The 20147-nt window shown below is 53.6% G+C and overlaps 1 protein-coding gene across 7 annotated transcripts in view; it reads right to left on the bottom strand.

Moving 5' to 3' along the window:
* The window catches only part of ANKS1A (ankyrin repeat and sterile alpha motif domain containing 1A), a 188739-nt gene that overhangs the window by 16155 nt on the left and 152437 nt on the right, over positions 1-20147 (bottom strand). For all 7 annotated transcript variants that reach the window (XM_081245311.1, XM_081245312.1, XM_081245314.1 and 4 more), the window contains 2 exons: positions 15597-15663; positions 10305-10411 (listed from right to left, as the gene is read on the bottom strand). In XM_081245311.1, coding sequence (XP_081101437.1) covers positions 10305-10411; positions 15597-15663 — 174 coding nt within the window. The remainder of the gene's footprint in view (positions 1-10304; positions 10412-15596; positions 15664-20147) is intronic.

Raw genomic sequence — 20147 nt, 5'->3', positions numbered from 1 at the left:
CCTCCTGGGTAGGTGTGTGCATGCAGTATGTCAGCGTGTGGAAAAGCAGGCTAGGAGACGGTGCACCTGGGCTCTCCTGCTCTGGCCCCACCATGGCCCGTATCAGCCCCTGCAGGACCTGGCCTCCACCCGAGCAAAGGCCTGTATGTTCTGATGGAAGCGTGACTACTGGGCAGAGCAGCGCTAGACTGCACTCGCCTTGGGACAGGGTTTCATCTCTCAGCAGTGGTATCCAGACTTTCCACCTGCCCGGCCCCCTCCAGCCTCATTTCCATATTCAGTATTTTCTCTCTCTCTCTCCCTCTCTCTCTCTCCCTCTCTCTCTCTCTCATCCTCTCTCTCCTCACTTGGCAATTTCTCCTGTCAGGAGTCATAAAAAAAACAAAGGCTGAAACCTCCTCTCTTGGGGGAGAAAGAATGGGACAGAGCTACAGTCCCAGCCTGATTCTGCCTCAGGGGAAAAGCCTGGCACTGGTGCTTCCCCTGCAGCCCCTCCCTCTCCTCTCTGCCTCCCAGTCCTTTCTTGGGCCTCAAGGAGCCAGGGACTGTGGGAAGAGCTGCTCCAGACAGAGGAGGAACGGAATTGGGAGAACAGCGTTGCTGGGGGTGGGGGCTCAACCTGGACACACATGAAAATGCAAATTAAGATCTTAAAACATTAAATATTAGAGGTTAGAGTTAAATACAACAAAAAATTAAAACAAACTTCAATTTGAAGTATGACGTTCAAATTGTGGGAAATAAGTTCAGATATTGTGTGGCTGTGCCCCAGTCATCAAAGGTCTTAGAGAAACTTCCAGCTGTTTTTGAAAGTGCATGAGCGGAGTGCCGTCTTCAGGGAGGCCATTCCGAATTGAGAATGGTAAAATGTAAATATGAGACACACAGGACACAAAGCATTTAGCTGCCGATCCGTGAGACCTCTTCCCAAGTGAATCCCATATCTGAACTTGGGAATATTTGCTAGCAGTGTTCTCCCTGATGAAATTTCTCTCCAGAAGCAACCACAGTCAGTGAGCCTAAAGAGCATTTGGCATTTCCTCAAGAGGACGTCCTCATCAGCTAGAAACACAGATCAGACTGACGCTTTCAACTACTTAGTCATTTTCCTGAAATCATGGGCTCAGTTCCCAAATGCTGTGGCAACCAGGTAGGTGTGGCACCAGCTACTTGCTCTGTATAGTCTGTCATATTTTAAAGTTTCTAATCCCATTTTTTATCTCCAAGAATGGGAAAGTGGAATGTACAGAGTGAAGGAGAATACAACGTTGGGATAAAACACTAAACTTTTTTTTGTTTTTCAAGGCAGAACACTCAATTTTCTACCTTATTTTCTAATTTTTATTTTATGATAATATTGAAAATTGGCAAGTGTATAAATGTTAAAAACCTCTAATTGCTAAAAAGCACTGAGAAAATGGGAGCTAGCACTTAGAATAAGAAAGACAAAACTATTTTCTTAAAAAAAATAAAAAAGATAAAAAAAATAAAGACCTTAAGAGCAGATTTCTCTAATTAAGGGAAGGAAGCATGGGAGGATGAGGGAAGTACCAGCCTGAGTGAACTGAGCAGCTGATACTCACCACACCCATGGCTGTATTGATCTGTGGCGCCTGCCTGAGCGGCTAAAGCTCCCTTAAGCAGATAAGCAGCTCTGGTGAGTGAGAGGCCCCCACATCTCCACCTGGGCCCGAGGCATCCTCCAGAGTCTCTGTGCACCAAGGGGGTAGCTCAGAGCTTCCCTGGGTCCTGGCTGGTTCAATGTGATACTTATGCTGCCTCTCTGCCTTCCAGAATTTTGTAGATTTCCACTGGGCCCTGCTTCTATCTCTCCCTCATATTAACAAAATAAATAAATAGGGCTTCCCTGGTGGCGCAGTGGTTGAGAGTCCGCCTACCAATACAGGGGACACGGGTTCGTGCCCCGGTCCGGGAAGATCCCACATGCCGCGGAGCGGCTGGGCCCGTGAGCCATGGCTGCTGTGCCTGTGCGTCCAGAGCCTGTGCTCCGCAACGGGAGAGGCCACAACAGTGAGAGGCCCGTGTACCGCAAAAAAAAAAAATAAAATAAATAAATAAATTTTTTTCTGAGTAGAAAAGTTATATGTCTATTATAAAAAATTCTGAAAATTAATAAAGTACAAAGAAAAATGTAAAAGTCACTTATAAATCCATTACCTCTGGGGGGAAAAAAACACCCCAGGGTTACCATTCTGATGAATTCTTCTAAGTGGCTTAATATTTTTTAAAAACTGAGATTGGGATCACTTCTAGCATTTCAGTGTATTTTTCTAAGCTTTTATTGTTTAAAAAAAAAAAAAAAGCAAAAGTTGGGATTGTGGTATATGTATTACTTATTTAACCTGCTTTTCCACATGCTGATGTACTGTGTGCACACACCTCCTCGTGACACGTAACCACCTGCTTCCACTGCACACTTTCTAGTTCTTGGGCATCCCATAATCTCACCCGCCACTGGACATTCTGGCTCCTCCTTTGCACGTAGTTTTCTACCATTCCCAGAACATGTCACTGGCCACAATGACGGAGTTGTCGTGGGCATGGTCATCTGGGGGGAGGGTCACTGAACATGGCACAGGACCCTGGCCTGAGCCAGGACCGCCTTCCCAGGATGGGGTTGCAGTGACCACACGCGCACACTAGTGGGTGAGCCAGGAGGGAGAGGGATGAGCACACGAGTCTTCCTCGCCCAGACCATAGCCCCAGACCCGGGCCGGCCCAGGGAGAGTGGGAAGGAGCACTGGGAAAGGGAAGAGGAAGCAAGGAGGGGCAGGGCTCTGCTGCTCACTGTTGTGGCCTAAAAATCTTAATAATGATGGAAAATAGCAGCCATGCTCCCTGAAGCATCACGCGTCTACTCCTCCAGGGGCTGAGGGCTTTCTGTGCAGCACACAAGGCAGCTGTGGTATAAAGGAATAAGAACTGGGTTCAAATCCCTTACAAAGTCAGAACCTTATGAACAGGAACAAAGCCACCTGCCTGTCCAGGTTAAACAGTGAATTCCCGGTGCTGAGCGCCGACCTGCCGGCAGGAACCGGCGCTCATTGGTTCCTCCTGTGTTCACCTGTTCACCGCTGCCTGGCCCAGCTGACTCCTGCCTCCCTGGAACCTGGTCACAGAACTTCCCAAACTGACATCCTCCCCCAGCTCACAGGTGGCCTTATAAAAAGTTCACCAGCCTCAGTAACAGGAGCAGCCCAGGCTTGACCCACAGCCCCTGCTCTCCTAACGATCCCCGCCCCTACCCGGCCCAGCCATGTCCTCAGCTGGAGAGACAGAACTCCATGGTGACAGAGAGCAACTAGTTCCAAGATGAGGATGAAGTGCAAATGTTACCAGCTCCTAGTTCCAGAAGCCAGACCCCTCTCCCCTGTCAGTCTCAAGGGAAGGGTTGTCAGGGACGGCTCTCCTCCTGCGTTCAGGGAGGCAACACCCCTCATAACCCTTGTTCTCCCAGGCAGGTCCCCGGTGTCACCCTTCTCTTTGTACCAGGAGCAGCATCCTTCCATCCATCTGCTGCCCGCCACCCCCGAACACCTGCCTTTCTGAGGCCTCATCTGAGGTCAAGATGCCATATTCACCCCCAAATCACCAGTGCAGACTAGGCAAGCCCAGATCAGCCAGAGTCAAAGGGCCTGGATCTGAGACCACCCAAAGCAGGCTTTAACCTCATGGACCTGAGGACAAAGCCGATTTCTGCTTCCGCTGCAGAGAAATCACCACCTTACGTTCCCACACACGGCCAAGGCCACGGTCAGTCTCGATTGTTGCTGTGTGTCACCACAGCTAACACTGTGCCCCCTTCAGAGCTTATGTGCAGAAGGAAGCGGTCAAATGAGATCCCATGGGACACGGACAGACGGGGAGGGAGGCAGAGCCACCTGCCCCAAGTCACACAGGGGCGCCTGGAGGAGACCCAGGTCTCCCGACTCTCAGCTGGTTCTCAGTGCGAGTAATTAGAACCCCGTGTTTTCTCCTAAGCTTTGCCCTATCCAGTTTCCTTAACTGTGGCTTCAGCCAGCTGCCTGCGGGCCTGGCCCTTCCCTGAGGGTGGAGGGCAAGAATGCCTGCCACTGGCCTGTGGTGGTGGCGGCAGCTGCAGGTCCAGAGGGCTCCGGTAGCTGCAAGCCAGTGCCGAGAGCTTACTGTGGTCTGGGCCCCACCAGCTCCTTTGCCAGCCTTTTGCAGAACAGCCTCCAACACACAGTGGGCGGAGGGAATGGTCTGCCTGACCCGACGGGCACCTCGAGTGATGTGCTGGCCTAGCCCACTGGCTCTGACCTTGGAGGATGTGCTGAGCCTGTGGCCCAGTCTCAGCATCTTCCGGTGAAAGGGGGGCATGAGGACCAGAGTGGGAGGCGAAGGCACTGCTCTGGGCCCAGGAGACCCAGCTTCCAGCCACAACTCAGCTGTCTGCTTGAGGAGCAGCCTGGAGCCAACGACTTAATCCCAGAGTCCTGAAAGTGCTGTCCGTGGACCCCAGGAGTCCACAGACTGGCTTCAGGGATGCCCAGGGACATCTGAGTTATAACTCACATTTGACAGAGACACACGGGCCCCACTGCTCTGCCCCCTGCACCGCTGCACGTGTACACTGGGTGGGGGGGTCGTCTACTAACCGAACACAACGGACGTGCTGAGACGCCAGCACGGAACCCCCTGCTGCTGCTCACACTGGGATATCAGCAACTGGAAGCCACATCAACAGGATGCGTTCACCAGTCCAGTTCCATCCTAAGGTGCAGTTAGTTAAATCAACAGACATGCAAATAGCTCTCAAACTCCCTTCCACTGTGAAGGGGACCGGAGAAGGCCAGAGCAGCACCGGGGGCACGTAGAGCTGGATCCTGAATAATTCCAGCTGCTGTCACTCTGAATAACTCCAGGGAGAGCAAGAGAGCACACGCGCCCGGAGAGGGAGCCTGGCTCTCATCTCAAGGTTCAAGGGCCCAGCAGAGACGAGGAACCACCTCAACTCCTGGGACACTGCGGAGCTAAGTTCTTAAGTGACCACAGAATTTAGTCCGGGAGGCAGGATCCACACTTGTCTAAGAACATTCCTCTCAAAGCCTTGGCTCCATCGCCCCTCCAGTGACCCGGCTGAGGGAGCTCTCCCTCTCAGGCCCTGCTGCACGCTGAGGCCCAGGAACCCCCACCACAGCCACACCCCACTGAGCAGTCAGCTTCCAGAGTGCTCTGCAGAGACGGGCCAGAGCTGGTGCAGAGAAGTCGAGGCAGGGAGGCAACCTGACAGCAGTGCCCGCAGCGGCCCCTTGAAGACGGGGAGGAAAGAAGACAAAGGGAGGGACATCGGAGGGTCGCGGTGAGGAGGTGGCGTGGGGAGCCAGGGCGGGAACCCTAGGGCACGGCCGGCTGCGCACATGAAGCCGGCTTCTGGGGCTGAAGAGTGTGGCTAATCTGGGGAACAGGAGCAGGAAGGGAAGCTCGGGGGTCTGGGGACCTGGCTGGAAAGCTTCACGGAAGCCAATAAAGAAGGACCTCCTTGCTGAGCTTCCGCCTTTAGCTCCTGCAGGGCTCGGTCCTCTTCACCTGCCATCTCTCTCCCACTCGTGGGACCAGCTGGCACAGTCTCAGAAACAGACAGGAAAACAGGGGGAGGCTGCCTGCATGTGGCAGAAGCCCGTGAAGAAATAAATGGATGGGAGGAGCACGAGGCCTCCCTGACGCTGCCCCTAAGAGGCAGCGGGCTTGCCGGCTCAGTCTCCGTTTCCAGTCCATCCCGAGCCCGCTGCCAGACTCATTTCCACTTTCCATTTGTCCAACACCCAGTCTCGACCACCTCCCACGTGCCTGCTCTCCACTCCACCCTGCTGTCAAGGGGCACCATGACTCCCGGGAAGCTCTGCCTGGGGAGGGGACAGCCACAGGACCCTGCCCCCCAGGCCCAGGGCTCAGAGACCTCAGGGCTCCCCCAGAGCGTGCTTTCGAGGCCCCTAGCAGTCAGGCCCGGCCCACTTCTGCTGCCCAGTCAGGGCCCTGCCCTTCTCTGCACCTCGAGCCAGACTCCCCCCTCACCACAGACAGTGTGGGCCTCTCCCTGGAGTCTTTCCAAGTCCTGCAGGCCTCTACAAAACCCTCAGGACAGCAAGTAGAACCCAGGGGTTCAAAGTTGGACAGATCTGGGCTAGCGTCCCAGCTCTGCCACTTCCTGGCAGTGTCTCCACCCTCTGCGCCCCAGCGGCCCCGTCTGCGACTTGACGGACAACCGCCCCAGGGCTGGGCGCCAGCTCAGTGCCCGGCAGGCGGTGAACCCTGGGTGAGCGCAGGGCCTCCTCCCCGCGGCAGCACTTAACACTCCGCCGCTCTGTTGTTACCATCGCGCTGTGTGCTCCCTTCTCCCAGCTCATCTGTCAAGTTCCTTAAGGCTCCTACATTATCTGCTTTTCTGATTTCAGATCCATTCATTGTAAGAAATGCAGAAAATCTATTTCACTCCAAAAAAAGAAAATAAAGCCACCCATAATCCCCGAGATAATTGACTGTGGAAAACATTTTGGCTCACTCCCTGCACCTCTAGATGTTTTCTTTTTTGAAAATTAAGGTCATGTTGCACATGGATTTTTGTGTCTCAATTTCTTCACTCAACACTCCAAGCTGATGTTTCTCCACATCAGTCTTAAAAACCTTTTTAAATGTCCACGTCATACCTCAGCGTGAGGAGCACCGCCATTTACTCAATGAACACTTCCGTAAAGGGAGGGCAGGCCGAGTCCCAGATACAAAGACCTGCACCAGCACGCTTGAGCTGCAAACCTGCCAACCACAAATCACCTTCCTTCCGCGCTCATTAACTGCATTTCCTCCCTTCTCCCGAGAAAGCCTATTTCCTGTGGACAAGATTTGTGGTGAAAAAAATGGAACTGGCTCTGATGCACAAGCCAGTGTGGTGGGCTGGCCGGCAGATGTGTGAGCCTGATTCCCCGCCCCTTCTCCCAGGGTCTGGGGTCAGCCCCATCAGCCTTGGGAGCGAGCACCTGGCAGACCATGCTGCCCTGCCCCTGCCCCGAGCAAATCAGAGGCCCTTTCTGCCTGCAGACAAGAGGGTGTGAATAAAGTTCAAGGTGCAATGCTTGCTGGTCCAGCTCAGTCATCACATCACAGGAGGAAGAGCCAAGAGAAAGAGGGTGTTGAGCTTAGACAAGACAGGACCCAGGAGGCCACGACAGAGGTCTTCAATTTTCTAATGGGCTTACGTGTGTTCTGTGTGGCCCCAAAAGGTAAACCTGGTTCAATGGACAGAAGCCACAAGGAAACAGATTTTGGCTCAATATAAAGAATGCTCTAAACCAGCCCGAGCAATGCAGAGTGAATGGGCTATGCCTCTGTAAGGTGGAGAAGCCCATTACTGGGAAAACATCACGGCAGAGCTCATCTGGAGGGGACTCGGGCACAGAGGGGATGATGAGACCACACGATGTTAAAGTCCCTTCCACCTTGAGAGGGAGCTGCGTGACCCCCCTCAAATGCCCTATACTCCTCCCACAACAGCTCGGAGGAGCCCGCCACAGGGAGATTCCATAGAAGCTATCAGTTTCCAGATGTTCCTACTACATCTGGAGTCTGGATGGCTTCCTGGGAGCCACTTGTGCATCTTGTAGAAGAGTCTCCAGGGTATTTCAAAACTAAGGGAAACATTTACAGCCTATTGGAAACCAAACCACACGGGGATAATACCACAGCTAACATGATGTAAGTTATACCATATGCAAGGAGGGAATGTTTCTAAACAAAAATGCTCCCTTCTTGTGTGTTTTCTTCCTCTTTTTTCTGGTTGCTAAAACTTAATTAGCCTTGCAGCCCATCTGGCAACTTACATGCAATTACCCAGGATACTTTGCATGGCTACTCAGGCCACTCGAGGTCTGAGAAGGGACAGGCTAGGCTGTGGTGTAATCAGCATTCCTTCTTGCACAGACTCCGCCTGCCAGCTGCCCCTCCAGAACCGAGAGGAGAGAGAGGAACAGCTCGCACCCAGGGCAGCAGGAGGGGCCTGGAAGGCCCTGGAAGAACTGAGCTGCTGGCCTCCCTCAATGAGTGCCCTTCCCAAATAGGAACAGACGTGTTCTAACAGAGGCCCTGCATCTTGCGTGGATGTTTGGCCCAGGGCCCGCCCAGCTACTTTCCAGTCAGAGCACAGGGGTGACAGGGAAGCACTTTTTTTTTTTTTTTTTTTTTTTTTTGCAGTACGCGGACCTCTCACTGTTGTGGCCTCTCCCGTTGCGGAGCACGGGCTCCAGATGCGCAGGCTCAGCGGCCATGGCTCACGGGCCTAGCCGCTCCGCAGCATGTGGGATCTTCCCGGACCGGGGCACAAACCCGTGTCCCCTGCATCGGCAGGCGGACTCTCAACCACTGCGCCACCAGGGAAGCCCCAGGGAAGCACTTTTAAAGGAGTCTTGATATTCAAGGCTTAGGAATCTTAGCCTTTTCAAACTAGCAAAAGGAGGGGTGAGAAGTCAAGAGCTCAGCCCCTAAGATTCCTAAGCATAGGGAGGGGACACTCTGTGACATCCATGGCCACCCTCCCTTGCCCATCTGACGGCCAGCGCTCAGAGAGGGAAGGCCCCTCAACACCCAGCACCAAGGGCCAAGTGTCCTCACTCACTGGCTGAACCCCCACCTCCACCTTGTTTGTCAGCCTTCCTCATAGAACATGGTGAGTCAGGGATTAGTTTATAACAACTATAAATATACTCAGTTCAACTTAAAAAAATTGTTATTTTACAACCTAAGATTTTTAAAAGCTGAAAAATAACTGGCCCGAAACTGGTTCTGGAAAGGTGGTTTGCAGCAGCCTTCGCTGTCTGCCCTGAGGATGGAGACGGCCCAGGTGAGGTGAGCGGTCCCAGTCAGGGTCCCCCTGGGAGCCCCAGGCCAGCTCCCTGGGTGGCCCTCTACTCAGGAGGCACCTGATGCCACCTTGTTGGTGAAAACCCCACAGAGACCCACTCTGGACAGGAGAGGGCGGGGGAGCTCTGGGCCGACCGACCACCGCCCCTCAACCATGGCAGTGAGGGAGCTGGGGGGTCAGAGGTCTGCTTCAGGGAGTGAAGGTAACTCAGCATCCACTCGGGACTGCGTTCTGGGAATTGTCAGAGTGGGGGATAGGCCCGCCAGGAATCAAGGAGGAGCCTCAAACCAGCTCCTGACGTAACACGTGCAACAGGGCGACTTAAAGCATATGAATGGTTCCATTCCCACTCCCCTCATCCATGAGTAAGAAAGTGGCCGTGCAGCCTGGTGGTTAGAGCAGGACCCCTGGACCCGGGTGCCAGGCGCACGTTCCTACCCCACCAATTCCCAGAGCTGTGGGCGTGAGCGAGACACTCCACTGCTCTGCATCTGGAAAACGGAGATGTTGATAAGAGAGCATATCTCATGGCTGCTGGGAGAATCAATGAGTGGATACATGCAAACCACTGTCCCACAACTGCCCGCACACAGAGCACTAACAAGGCGTGTCAGCTCTTTCGTCACCACTGCGCTCAACACCTGCCCTGGGGCAGCCGGGGCTGCCTGGGAGCCAGAGCCAAAGCGCGGACCCGACCCATGAGGACATCTCGGGAGGGCTTCCAGGAGAGGGATGGTCATGGGCAGCCTACCCTGAGCTGCTTGCTGGACTGACACAGGGGGCACTGGGTCCAGAGCCCAGGGTCCCAGCCGGGCCCCTACTCCACGGGGAGCCTGAGAAAAGACACTTGGGTTTTTCTTTTCTTTTTCTCTGAGCCGTTGTGCTCTGCAAGAAGAGCGCGCAAAGTTACAGCTCAGAAAAGGAAGCAATCCTTCCCACCCCCAGCTCAGCCTCTCGTCTGGGTCACCTCTGAGGCCACGGCCCTGCCAGACACTCAGCCTTCCTGAGGGAGACCAGGCTCCCGGCTTCAGTGACTACGGGCTCCACGGCATAGTTTCGGGGAACAAAGGGAACTTCTGGTGTCCGGCTGAGATTGGGAGTCGCCAGGGGGACCCGGCTGTCCCGTGCGCCTCAATTCTCGGAGCCACCCACTGCCTGGGGTCTGAAAGAGAGCTGGGATGGGGCCAATGGGTGCATCAGAGACACTTCTTCTCGGACGCAAACTTGCAAAGAGCTCTCCCTACAGGGCCGTGTCCGGAGCGGAGCTGAGGAAGCAGGCGACACTTGGCTGAGCGCCCCGGGTCAAAGCCATGCAGCCCCCTCTTCCCCGAGACAAAGATCTACGTACAGTTTCCAACTCTAGCATGGCCTGGGCAGCAGGGAGCGTCTCCCCCGGGGCCTGGACACTCACCAGGAAGCGGACATCGTCAAAGCCATTGAGAAGCAGCCTGCTCTCATACTGCTGCAGCCCCACGGCCTCCAGCCACTCCCCGACGCTCTGCTCCGGCGGCCGCGAACCTGACGAGAGAGGAATCGGCAGACGCTTGAAAAGGGAAAAACCATTGAGGCGGTAGCAGCGGCACTCAGAGGAAGACAGATGGCACTGCCACATCATAGTCATTACCATAAAGCAGCCACACTCCGTACTAGAGGCGGGAGAGCGGTGGCCCCGCGGCCCCTCCTCCGTGGGTGCGCCAAGGGCACCGGGCGGCCACCGCCCACTCACGCGCCCCCCTGGGTCCTGCTGCTCCGGGGCCTCACAGCACCTGCACGGCCGCCGCCCAGGGGTCCGGGGAGCCAAGCCCCAACGCTCTCCGGGTCGGCGCTTGTCCGCCTCCACGGAGGTATTTCAGAAAGTCTGTCCCCACGGGCACCAGAAGGGGCCGGGGACGTGGGACAAGTCCCGCGACCTTGCAGCACAGGCCGGTCAGGGGCGAGCGCGCCTCTTCATGCAGCGAAGGGACACAGGCACAGCGACCACAGCGAGACTCCGTTCACGGTCACGGGGAGCCAGCGCATGCAACACAAGCAGCAGGAACCCGGCACGGGGAGAAAGGAGACTTTTACTTGTCTTTCCCCAGCAGTCCCGGAACAAGCAAACCATGGCCACCGGCCCTTCGTGCTCAGAGGCTCAAGCCGGCGCGGTGCGGGCGGGCAGGCGCGCGCATGGGCCGGAGTTCCGGCCGGGAGCCGGGTCCCCAGCTAGACTCCGGCTGCCAGCAAGCGGGGCGTCTCCCGGGCCAGGCCGCTGTCCGCGGGGCCGCCTTCCCGGGCGGGGCTGTGTGGCGGGGGCTGGGCGTTCATCTTCCTCTTCCGACGGTGGCTGGCTGCTCCCGTGACTGGCCTGCCTGCTCGACTGGAAAGCAGGAGGGCAGATCCAGTTCTTGGCTAAAGAAGACAAAGCCCAGCCCAATAAAGGAGAGAGAAAGGAAGCGGTCCTCCGTCAGCTGAGCTGTGGTGGCTCAAGTCTATTCCCATTCTGCGCTGCTCTCTCTTTGGCTGAGTGATAAAGACAGCAACTGTCTTCCCAGGGTCTCCGGAGCTTGCTGTCCTCCTCTGAGGATGAGCAGGGAGGGGAGGACATGCATTTGCTCCGCTCCTCAGGTAGAACAGGGGAGCGCTGGTGCAGGGAGGAAAAAAGTTCAGCCCTTCCGGGCAGACCTTGAATGTTCTGAGCTGAACGCCTTAACCCCACCTACTTCTCCAGTTCTCGTGGGCAAGAACAGATAAAAGAAGAAAAAAGGAAAAAGGGAAGAAGAAGAGGTGCAAGGAAGGAAAAAGAAGAACCAACTATAAAAACATCACCTCCGGAGAACTCTTGACACGGTGAAAGTCATTATGCTGTTCCCAGCACTTTCTGCCCCTCCGGGCAGGCCAAAGCCAAGTGGCTTGGTTGTCTAGGAGACCCTGGTGACCCACTGTCCCAGGCTCCCCCCTCCTCTGTCCTCTGCTGAACAGATGGTGGTCAGGGTCCCAATGCACACTGCAGCAGCACTGCGAGATGCCGAGTCTGGGGGCTGCTTGAGCTCCCTTGCCCTGGAGTGGGGCCGTCTGCTCCAGAAACCTAAGTGGCAGGCTCTTGTATGCCCTTGATGTCAAGTGTCCCCCGGCCGCTGATTCATTCCTGCTCGTAATCCCCTGGCCAGGCAGCCGTGGTCCAGCCTGCTGCTGGTGGATGTGTGCGCGTCCAGAACTGCAGCAGAATGCTTTGTCTAAAGGCTCCTGGGCTCCACGCTGCCTGCTGCTGGTTCCACAGTCCTTGCTCGCTCTCATAACGTCTGGCCCTCCCACCCTCCTCCCCTCCCCACCCTCCTCCCTTCCACACTCAGGAAAATACATCAGGGATCGGACATCGCAGCAGAAGCTGCTGCTTCTGCCACGGAGGGAGAAGGAGACAGCAGCACCAGCACTGGAGCAAAACGACAGATTTTCCCGTATCTGCTGTTGCCTAATACACACGCGTACAGAAGGGGAGACGGCCAAACTTTACCTCCAGGCCCAGGGGCTGGAAACAGCTTATCAGGGAGAATAGAGAAGAACAGTTCTGTAGTTTTGGCCGATAGCTTCTAGGACAGCCAGAGAGGGGACAGAGGAGGGACACTGTCCTGAGGGCACAGCCCACGGGTTAAGTGACCCCCGCCCCCACTTCAGGAATGACTGTGCCTCTCTGCCAGGCAGATAAGCCGCTCGGTATCACAAAACCAGATGACAAAATAAGGACATTACAACTGATAGTCCTCAGGTGAGCGCACCAAACAACTTGGGAAGAGACTTCTCTCCAGGCCGTCAGAGCCCAGCAGAGAAGTGCCAGGCCCAGAGCAGGCCATTCACTATCTGGCGGAGGAGGACATGGAGAAGAGGCACCAAGGACAAGGGGAAACCAGGACCAAACCCCCAGTACAGCTGAGGAGACAGAAACGGTAACGTGTACAGAGACACAAACCCAGGGACCACGTGTCACCCGGTAAACGTGCTGGGAGGCACCTGCATCCCAACAGGCTGGCCCTGGTGAAGAAGGGGCTCTGTGTGCTGGGAGATCAGGCCCCTAGAGGAGCCTGCATTTAACAGCTACTCCACAGCTAAACGGCTGGCTTCAGCAAGAGAAAGTCAAGCGTTCTCTTCTGCCGGCTAGACAGAACAGGTCTTTGATGACAGCAGCCAGAGTGGCCCAGGCCAGGGGGAAGGCTCGCCCTCCCTGGACTCCTGACAGTGGGATGAGTTGTAAAACATGCCTGTCAACGATACGGGTAACCAGCTCCAGAGCTGGCCACTCGGAGGCTCACAGCCCAAAAGAAGAGTGAGATTCAAGTGCCACATTGGGGCACTTCAGGACACAACCCTCTGCAAAACCAGTCACACCAGGCAATCCCATGCTTAGTTAAGGGCTGCTGGCTGGCACGCCTGCTCCTCCTCCCAGGATGGCAACCCCACAGCCCAGGTCTCTTCTCCTAGATCCAGAAGCCCAAGGACAACATGAACTCTGACAATGATCATTCAGAATAAACAAGAAATCTGCTCTGGTCTGAGCTGAAGGCTGGTGTTCCCCGAGGTCCTGGGGAGACCCCCCTCCCGACCCATCAGACAGAAGACAGAGGTCACAGGCAGGCCTGAGCCCACGCTCTCCATCCTTCACAGCCTGGCCACCATGCAGATACTGCGAGCTGGGACTCTGCAGCACGGGTGGACGCACCCTCTGCTCACAGCCACCTTCCTGTGCCCGCCCTCGACTTTCCTAAGCTGGGGTATGGAGGATGGCTCAACTCAATGCTGCTAAAACAAAACTGTGTGCTGGGATCCAGAAACCTAGGGGGGTAGCTGGACCAACTCTTGCCATTCACATGAGTTCGTGGGGGGCGAGGATTGGAAAGTGGGGCCCACAGGGCAAGGAAAGGGTTCAGTGTCACCAGCTCCAAGGAGGAGGGCTCTTCCAGAAGAGTGTTTTCCAGAAGGGCTGCCACATCTCCTGTTTTATCAAAGCCAGGAGGTAATGGCCTGATTCTGCCCCAATCTCTCAAGCACATGCAACTGATGTAGGCTCCTCAGATGCAGAGGGGTACAGGGAAGCAGAAAGCAGCCTCAACTGAGCTGACTGCATCAGACCCATACCTGCTGCCCCTAAAGCACATGGCAACAGTGTTTGTCTCGGTCCTGAACATCTATTCCCAACAAACACACGCTCTTGGTAAAAGCCTGCAAACCACAACAGAAGGAAAGCTCCCCGGACGGCGTGTAGGCAAGTGCCTGGAAAGAGAGCCACAAACTCTTAGCCAGAAGAGTCACTTGTGCAGACCCTCAGCATAATCCAAGACTGGCAAAGGTGAACCCAACCCAACCGGACCCTCTCTGCTAGAGCCCAGGGAAACAGGGCTGAAGGAGCCCAGTGGGAAAAAGGGTGGAGGGAGACAAGGCAGGAGGGCAGACGCCCCTCCTCTCCAGGTTTGTCGATATGAGGAAGTAATCATTTCCTGGAGAAAAATGAGCATAACTACTATTTACTGAGTACCTCTTTAGCTCAAGTGTTTGTATATATTACTCATTCTTAACAAACATAAGAGAGAAGTACTATATCCAAATGTTGCAGATGGGAAACCGTGGGCTCGGAGGGAGTAAGCGACTCGCCCGGGACACAAAGGTATCTAGAATCAGGATTTGAACCAGGGCTGTGGCTCCAGAGCCCATGCTCTCTCCACAAGCCCCATGGCCTCAGCAGCAACTTTCTCCCTGACGTGCACACTTGCCCCCATCCCTCAGACTTCCTGCCAGGGCCAGAGGCCCATGGAGGAACTAGAGGTGTCACTCAGGGCTTACAGGTCAATCCTGGATGGAGCCTCCTGAGTGAACAAGGAAGCCACCCCTTCAGGGCAGAGAGGCACTTCCCCAATAAGGGGGAGAGGCCAGGCTCCCAAGCTGCTTTCAGCCCAGATGCACTGGTGGCAGTTCTGTCTTCAGATGCTTGGGGGAGGGGGTGCAACAGGTGCTCTGGGAGGCACCTTTAAGATGTCACCTCACCTGAGCAAGTAACACAACCATAATTCTATTACCAAGAAAAACAGCTCAGGTATGGCCTCCCTAGTTCCTTTGTTTCAAACAAAGGAAACAGAGGCAGGCCTCACCTGTAGGGCTTCGAGATGAAAAGAATATGCCAAGTAACAGTGATTTGAAGTAAAAATGATGAGTGCCTAAGTAAATGGAAAAGTGGAGAAACAGACACAAGGAGGAAACAGCAGAGCCAACCCTTCCAGGCGATGCAAGCTAAACAGTCCAACCCAGTGCTCGGCCGCTGCCACGGATCAGGTGAACGAAAGCCACGTGCCCATGAAGAGGTAATGCCAGAGCCGCCTGGGAAGCTGGGAGACCAACACGAGGAGTACTCCACATTAAGCTAATCAGAGAAAGCCTACGTTTATGAAAACAATGATGAATAAGTGACAATCGTTCACTTTTTATAAAAGTGCTTCCTAATAGGCTAAAATTCAATTTGTATACTTCTCCCTCCACTATGTAAAAGGAGTCATGGCTCCTAAAATAACAGCTAGATGGGCTGTGTGGACACATGAGATTCCGAATTGTAAGTGAGTGACGTGGTCTGAGGCTGACTTCTCTCACCCCTGAAATGTCTGTCTTCTGCGTCAGAGAAAAACCTGAGATGGAAGGGACCCAGAGGGCGGTGTTCCACGGGGAAAATGGCTGCTTGGTACCATACCTGAGATCTTCTGCTGTTCCTGAGAAAAGTCGATCCCTTCTCCAATAGAGCTCATGATCTTCTCAATCTGAGATGGAAGAAAAGAGGAACAAAAAGGAAAGGCTGTCAGGCTCGAGTCAAACATTGCCAGCTCACCGTCAGCGCACACACCGGGGTAGGCCTCCGGGTCTCTTCCAGACAATGCCAAGGTCCAGCACCAACCTGCAAGGTTTCAGAGCTCACGGCGCTCAGATCAAGAAAGGCTCTTCTCTGGCCACAGCCCTGTAGGGTCTAAAGACGAGCTCTGAAGGGAGTGAGCGAGTAACAATCGGAGCTCAGCTGCTGGAAACGCCCAAGAGCCTCCCTTCCAAGGCAATTTATATGTCAGTCCCCCCACCCTCCAGCTCTTCCAGACCCAGCAGAAACTGGGCAGAGGGTACAAGAGCAGGCCAGTGCTGGCACCCTTCACGGCTCATGCTAGAATCTAAATTCCATGAGGGCAGAGGCTTTGCCAGCTTTGTTCCATGCTATACCCCCAGCGCCTAGAGCAGTGCCTGGCAATTTGTAAGCCTTCAACAGATAACTGCTACTGCATGATCGCCAGCTCTGAGGTGTGGAGACATTTTCTAGAGCAACTGAATGGGCACATAACGCTGAATGGAGGATCATTTGATCCCTGGAGGCCGGCAGTCCTGGATGCAGCTCTGCATTCAGGGGAGAAGAGGTGCAGATACTTGTCCTTCCTCTGGACCACAGCAGAGAGAGCTGGTCTCAAAGCATCCAAATGTCCCCAGCATTGCCCCCTGTATGGACCACCTGTCCCAGCCATCTGGCTTTGGTCACCCTGGGCCAGATCTAAGCCCCCTGCTCCTGGAAACCTGGCCAGGGGCAGGCCCAGACAGCGAGGAGGAGCCCCCCCAACCCCAACTGGGTTGCAGTGATAATGAGCTCATTCACTGCTCTTTTTCTAAAGAAAGGAAAAGAGGACCTTTTGTACCAGGGCTTGGATGTTTTTTCCTCTAAGTGCAAGTAAGGAGCCTCAGGTCTGACAATCAGAAAAATAACAGCTCTCCAGCCAGCCTCCAGCTGGCAGGCAAAGGCAGCACATTTGACACCCGGCAGAACAACACAGGGTAAGCACCACCTCTCCCCTGGCAGCCGGGAGCACAGGAAGGTCTTTTCCTCTAGCAGTCACCTAACTGCTTGTTAATGCACACTGCGAACTCCATCCCTGAGCTCAGCAAAAGCAAAGGAAACAACACATCTGACCCGTGCAGCAAACAGAGGGTGTGCCTCGACTTATCGGCCGGCAGCCCAGAGGCCGGCATCAGAAGCAGGCAGTGCCTCAGCAGGTCTGCAGTGCCCCTTAAAGAAAAGGCCCCCTCCCTCCAGCCCTCCCCAGAGCATCCCTTTCTCTGGCCCTGCCCATTTCAGGTGTAACGACCCAGCCAGCCAGGAGGGTACTTCCTCCCCCATCCCCCGGAAACGCCACAGTGCTGCATCCATAAAATCGGGGGTGGATACTGCCTCCCATAAAGGACTGTGTGGATTAAAAGTATCCCGTACATAGGCATCTGGCCGAAGACCTGGCTCATAGTAGATGATCAATAAAAGGTTAGCTTGCTCCCCACTTCCCCTCTGTTGTCCACAGTGCTCCGACCTAGTAAAACTTATTTTTTAAGTTTTAAAACATATTTTTACTTATATTTATTTTTTGACACAAAACTCAAAACAGACAAAAGATTATTCAGAGAAAAGTCTCCTTCCTACCCCCGTCTCCCAGCTGCCTATAGTTCTTCTCTCTGGAGGCAACCAGTATAACCAGCTTCTCAAGTATCCCTCAGATCTATTTGCAAGTAAGCAAATATATGAATATATTCCACCACCCTGCATACTGATATGCTGTTCTGCATCTTGGTTTTTCCACTTAATAATGCATCTTGGAGTTCTTGCCACAGTTCATAAAGAACATTTTTTTTTTAAATGGATGAGGTATAGTCATCCTGTGTAAGGCTATATGATAATTTATTTAACCAGTCTTCGGACGGGCACGTGTGGAGTTTCCAATCTTTTCTCATTCTAAACAGTGCTACAATGAATACTGTTTCACATACATCTTTGAACCCAGGTGCAAGGATATCTGTAAGATATCCTAGTGATTTCTTGAGATGCCTTCCAGGCACAGAATCTTGAGTTAGCAGCAGGGACCTCACAGGTCATATAATCCTAACTCCCACACCATGTCCAATTCTGCTAAAGACCTTCCAGAGATGGGGCACTTGCTAACTCTCCCAGTCAGTTCACCCTATTTGCATAAAGCGCCAAGTTATAACGTTTGTCTTTCTACAGATTTAAATGTTTTTTCTAACTTCATCTCCTCTTCCACAGGAAAGGCTTAGGGATATGTGAAGACAGCTCTTACCTTCCAGATAAACTCTCCCCCACCACCAGTCTGCAAGGCCCAACCTGGCATTAAATGGCACACCAGTCATTACATTCAGATTTCAGAAGCCTCAAAGCTGGGCAAAGAGCAGGCACTCCACAGGTATCTGTTGATGTGCCTTCTTTCTCTTTTCTGCATTTATAGGAGAAAAGTAGGGTGCTTGAGGTGAGGAAACTTCTTCTTACATGGGGGGGGTTGGGTCCTTATCCCTGGAATGGCTCTACCAGCCTTTGGATCCCTCCTCCAGGCCAAAGCGGGTAAATGTGGGAGAATCACCACTGCAAGCACCAGGACAGATGGAATCAAGCATGTTTTATCTGCCATTCTTCCCCCTGGGCCTGGCTCATGGTAAAAGAGGCAACTGACAGACAGACAGACATAGAGCAGTTTACATTTACTTAGAGCCAACAATGAAAAGCTGTTTTCCCAAGCCCACACAGAGTGTCAGGGTGGGAAAAACTGAAATGGAAGGTGACTCCAAGGCGTCTTTTTTTTTTTTTTTTTTTTTTTAAAGGTTACTTTTTAAATAAATTTATTATTTATTTATTTATTTATTTATGGCTGTGTTGGGTCTTCGTTTCTGTGCGAGGGCTTTCTCTAGTTGCGGCTAGCGGGGGCCACTCTTCATCGCGGTGCGCAGGCCTCTCACTGTCGCGGCCTCTCCTGTTGCGGAGCGCAGGCTCCAGATGCGCAGGCTCAGTAGTTGTGGCGCACGGGCTTAGTTGCTCCGCGGCATGTGGGATCTTCCCAGACCAGGGCTTGAACCCGTGTCCCCTGCATTGGCAGGCAGATTCTTAACCACTGCGCCACCAGGGAAGCCCCCAAGGTGTCTTTTGAAATAAAGTCAAGCCCTACATTATATATTTCATTATCATCATAATCACCGAACACCCAAAGCCCTGGCTGGCCTGTCCAATCAGTATCTCCTGGCTGCTCAACCCCTGACATTTTGCCAAAGGACCTTTGGAAGTCAGAGTGAGCAGAGCTGGACACGCTGCTGCTCCTCTGCTGCTGCTGCTTCTCTGCTCCGTTCCCTCCTGCTTGCCCCAGGGGTCACCCTCAGGTGAAAAGCTCAGCTTCCACAGCCCCCTGGGTGCTTCAGCCTGCAGGCCAGCTGGGAACTGCTAGCCGGGGAACTCTCAGAACCAATGTCATCCAAACTAGAAAGTGTGTTTTGTTTTCTGTGAACTGCAGTAGCCAAGTCCAGCTGAGAAGATTCTAGTTTATAGAGGAACTCCAACAGCTTGCAACCCAGGACCCCTTCCAGCCTTGGTGAAAGCACAGGGCTAGGAAGGGAAGTGGCAGTGAAGCGGGCCTGCGTGGGCAGACTGGCAGGTCCCCACCCAGCCCCTCAGCCAGTCCGTGGACACAGGGAGGAGCGGGACCTCATCACCTCCCCCTGCCACACCCCCGGGACCCAGAACCAGCGAAGGGGGAATATGGTCATTTCAGTCTAGACACAGAGGAGCGGTCATAGCAGACAGATAACGTTCTGATCTACACACTTTGTGTAGTTTAACCATTTAGGCTTGAGTTAAAAAACAATTTGACTAGGCTGCTTTCCCAGAAACATTCTGCATCTCAGGGGAACGTCAGGGGAAGAGGCAGGTGGAATGTAGCAGAAGGGAACAGTTCAACATTCTCTTCTTCTTCTATTGTTTGGGATCCATGACATTTTTGGAGAGAGATGGGAAATGGCCATGCTTTAATACTGCACTTCGGGACTTCCCTGACAGTCCAGTGGTTGAGACTTTGCCTTCCAATGCAGGGGGTGCAGGTTGGATCCCTGGTAGGCGAGCTGGGGTCCTGCATGCCTCGGGGCCAAAAAACCATAAAAGCACAGAACAGAAGGAGTATTGTGGCAAATTCAATAAAGACTTAAAAAAATGGTCCACATCAAAAAATCTTAAAAAAAAAATACTGTGCTTCACAGGAACTCTATAGAGAGCTCATATTTGTGTTTAGTAAAGCCTGAAAGTTATCACCATAATGGATTCATCTCTTCAAAAAATGCTTGGACATATTCCATTTTCTGCAAGTATTCAGAATTATTCCATTCAGACTTTTTTCTTCCCCTACCAGGGCTGTATAAAATGTGTTCCCTGTATGGCTAAAAACAGAACCAAAAC

This window comes from Mesoplodon bidens, assembly GCF_964165515.1.
Source record: "Mesoplodon bidens genome assembly, chromosome: 10".
NCBI lineage: Eukaryota > Metazoa > Chordata > Mammalia > Artiodactyla > Ziphiidae > Mesoplodon > Mesoplodon bidens.
This window is presented reverse-complemented; position numbering and strand designations above follow the sequence as displayed.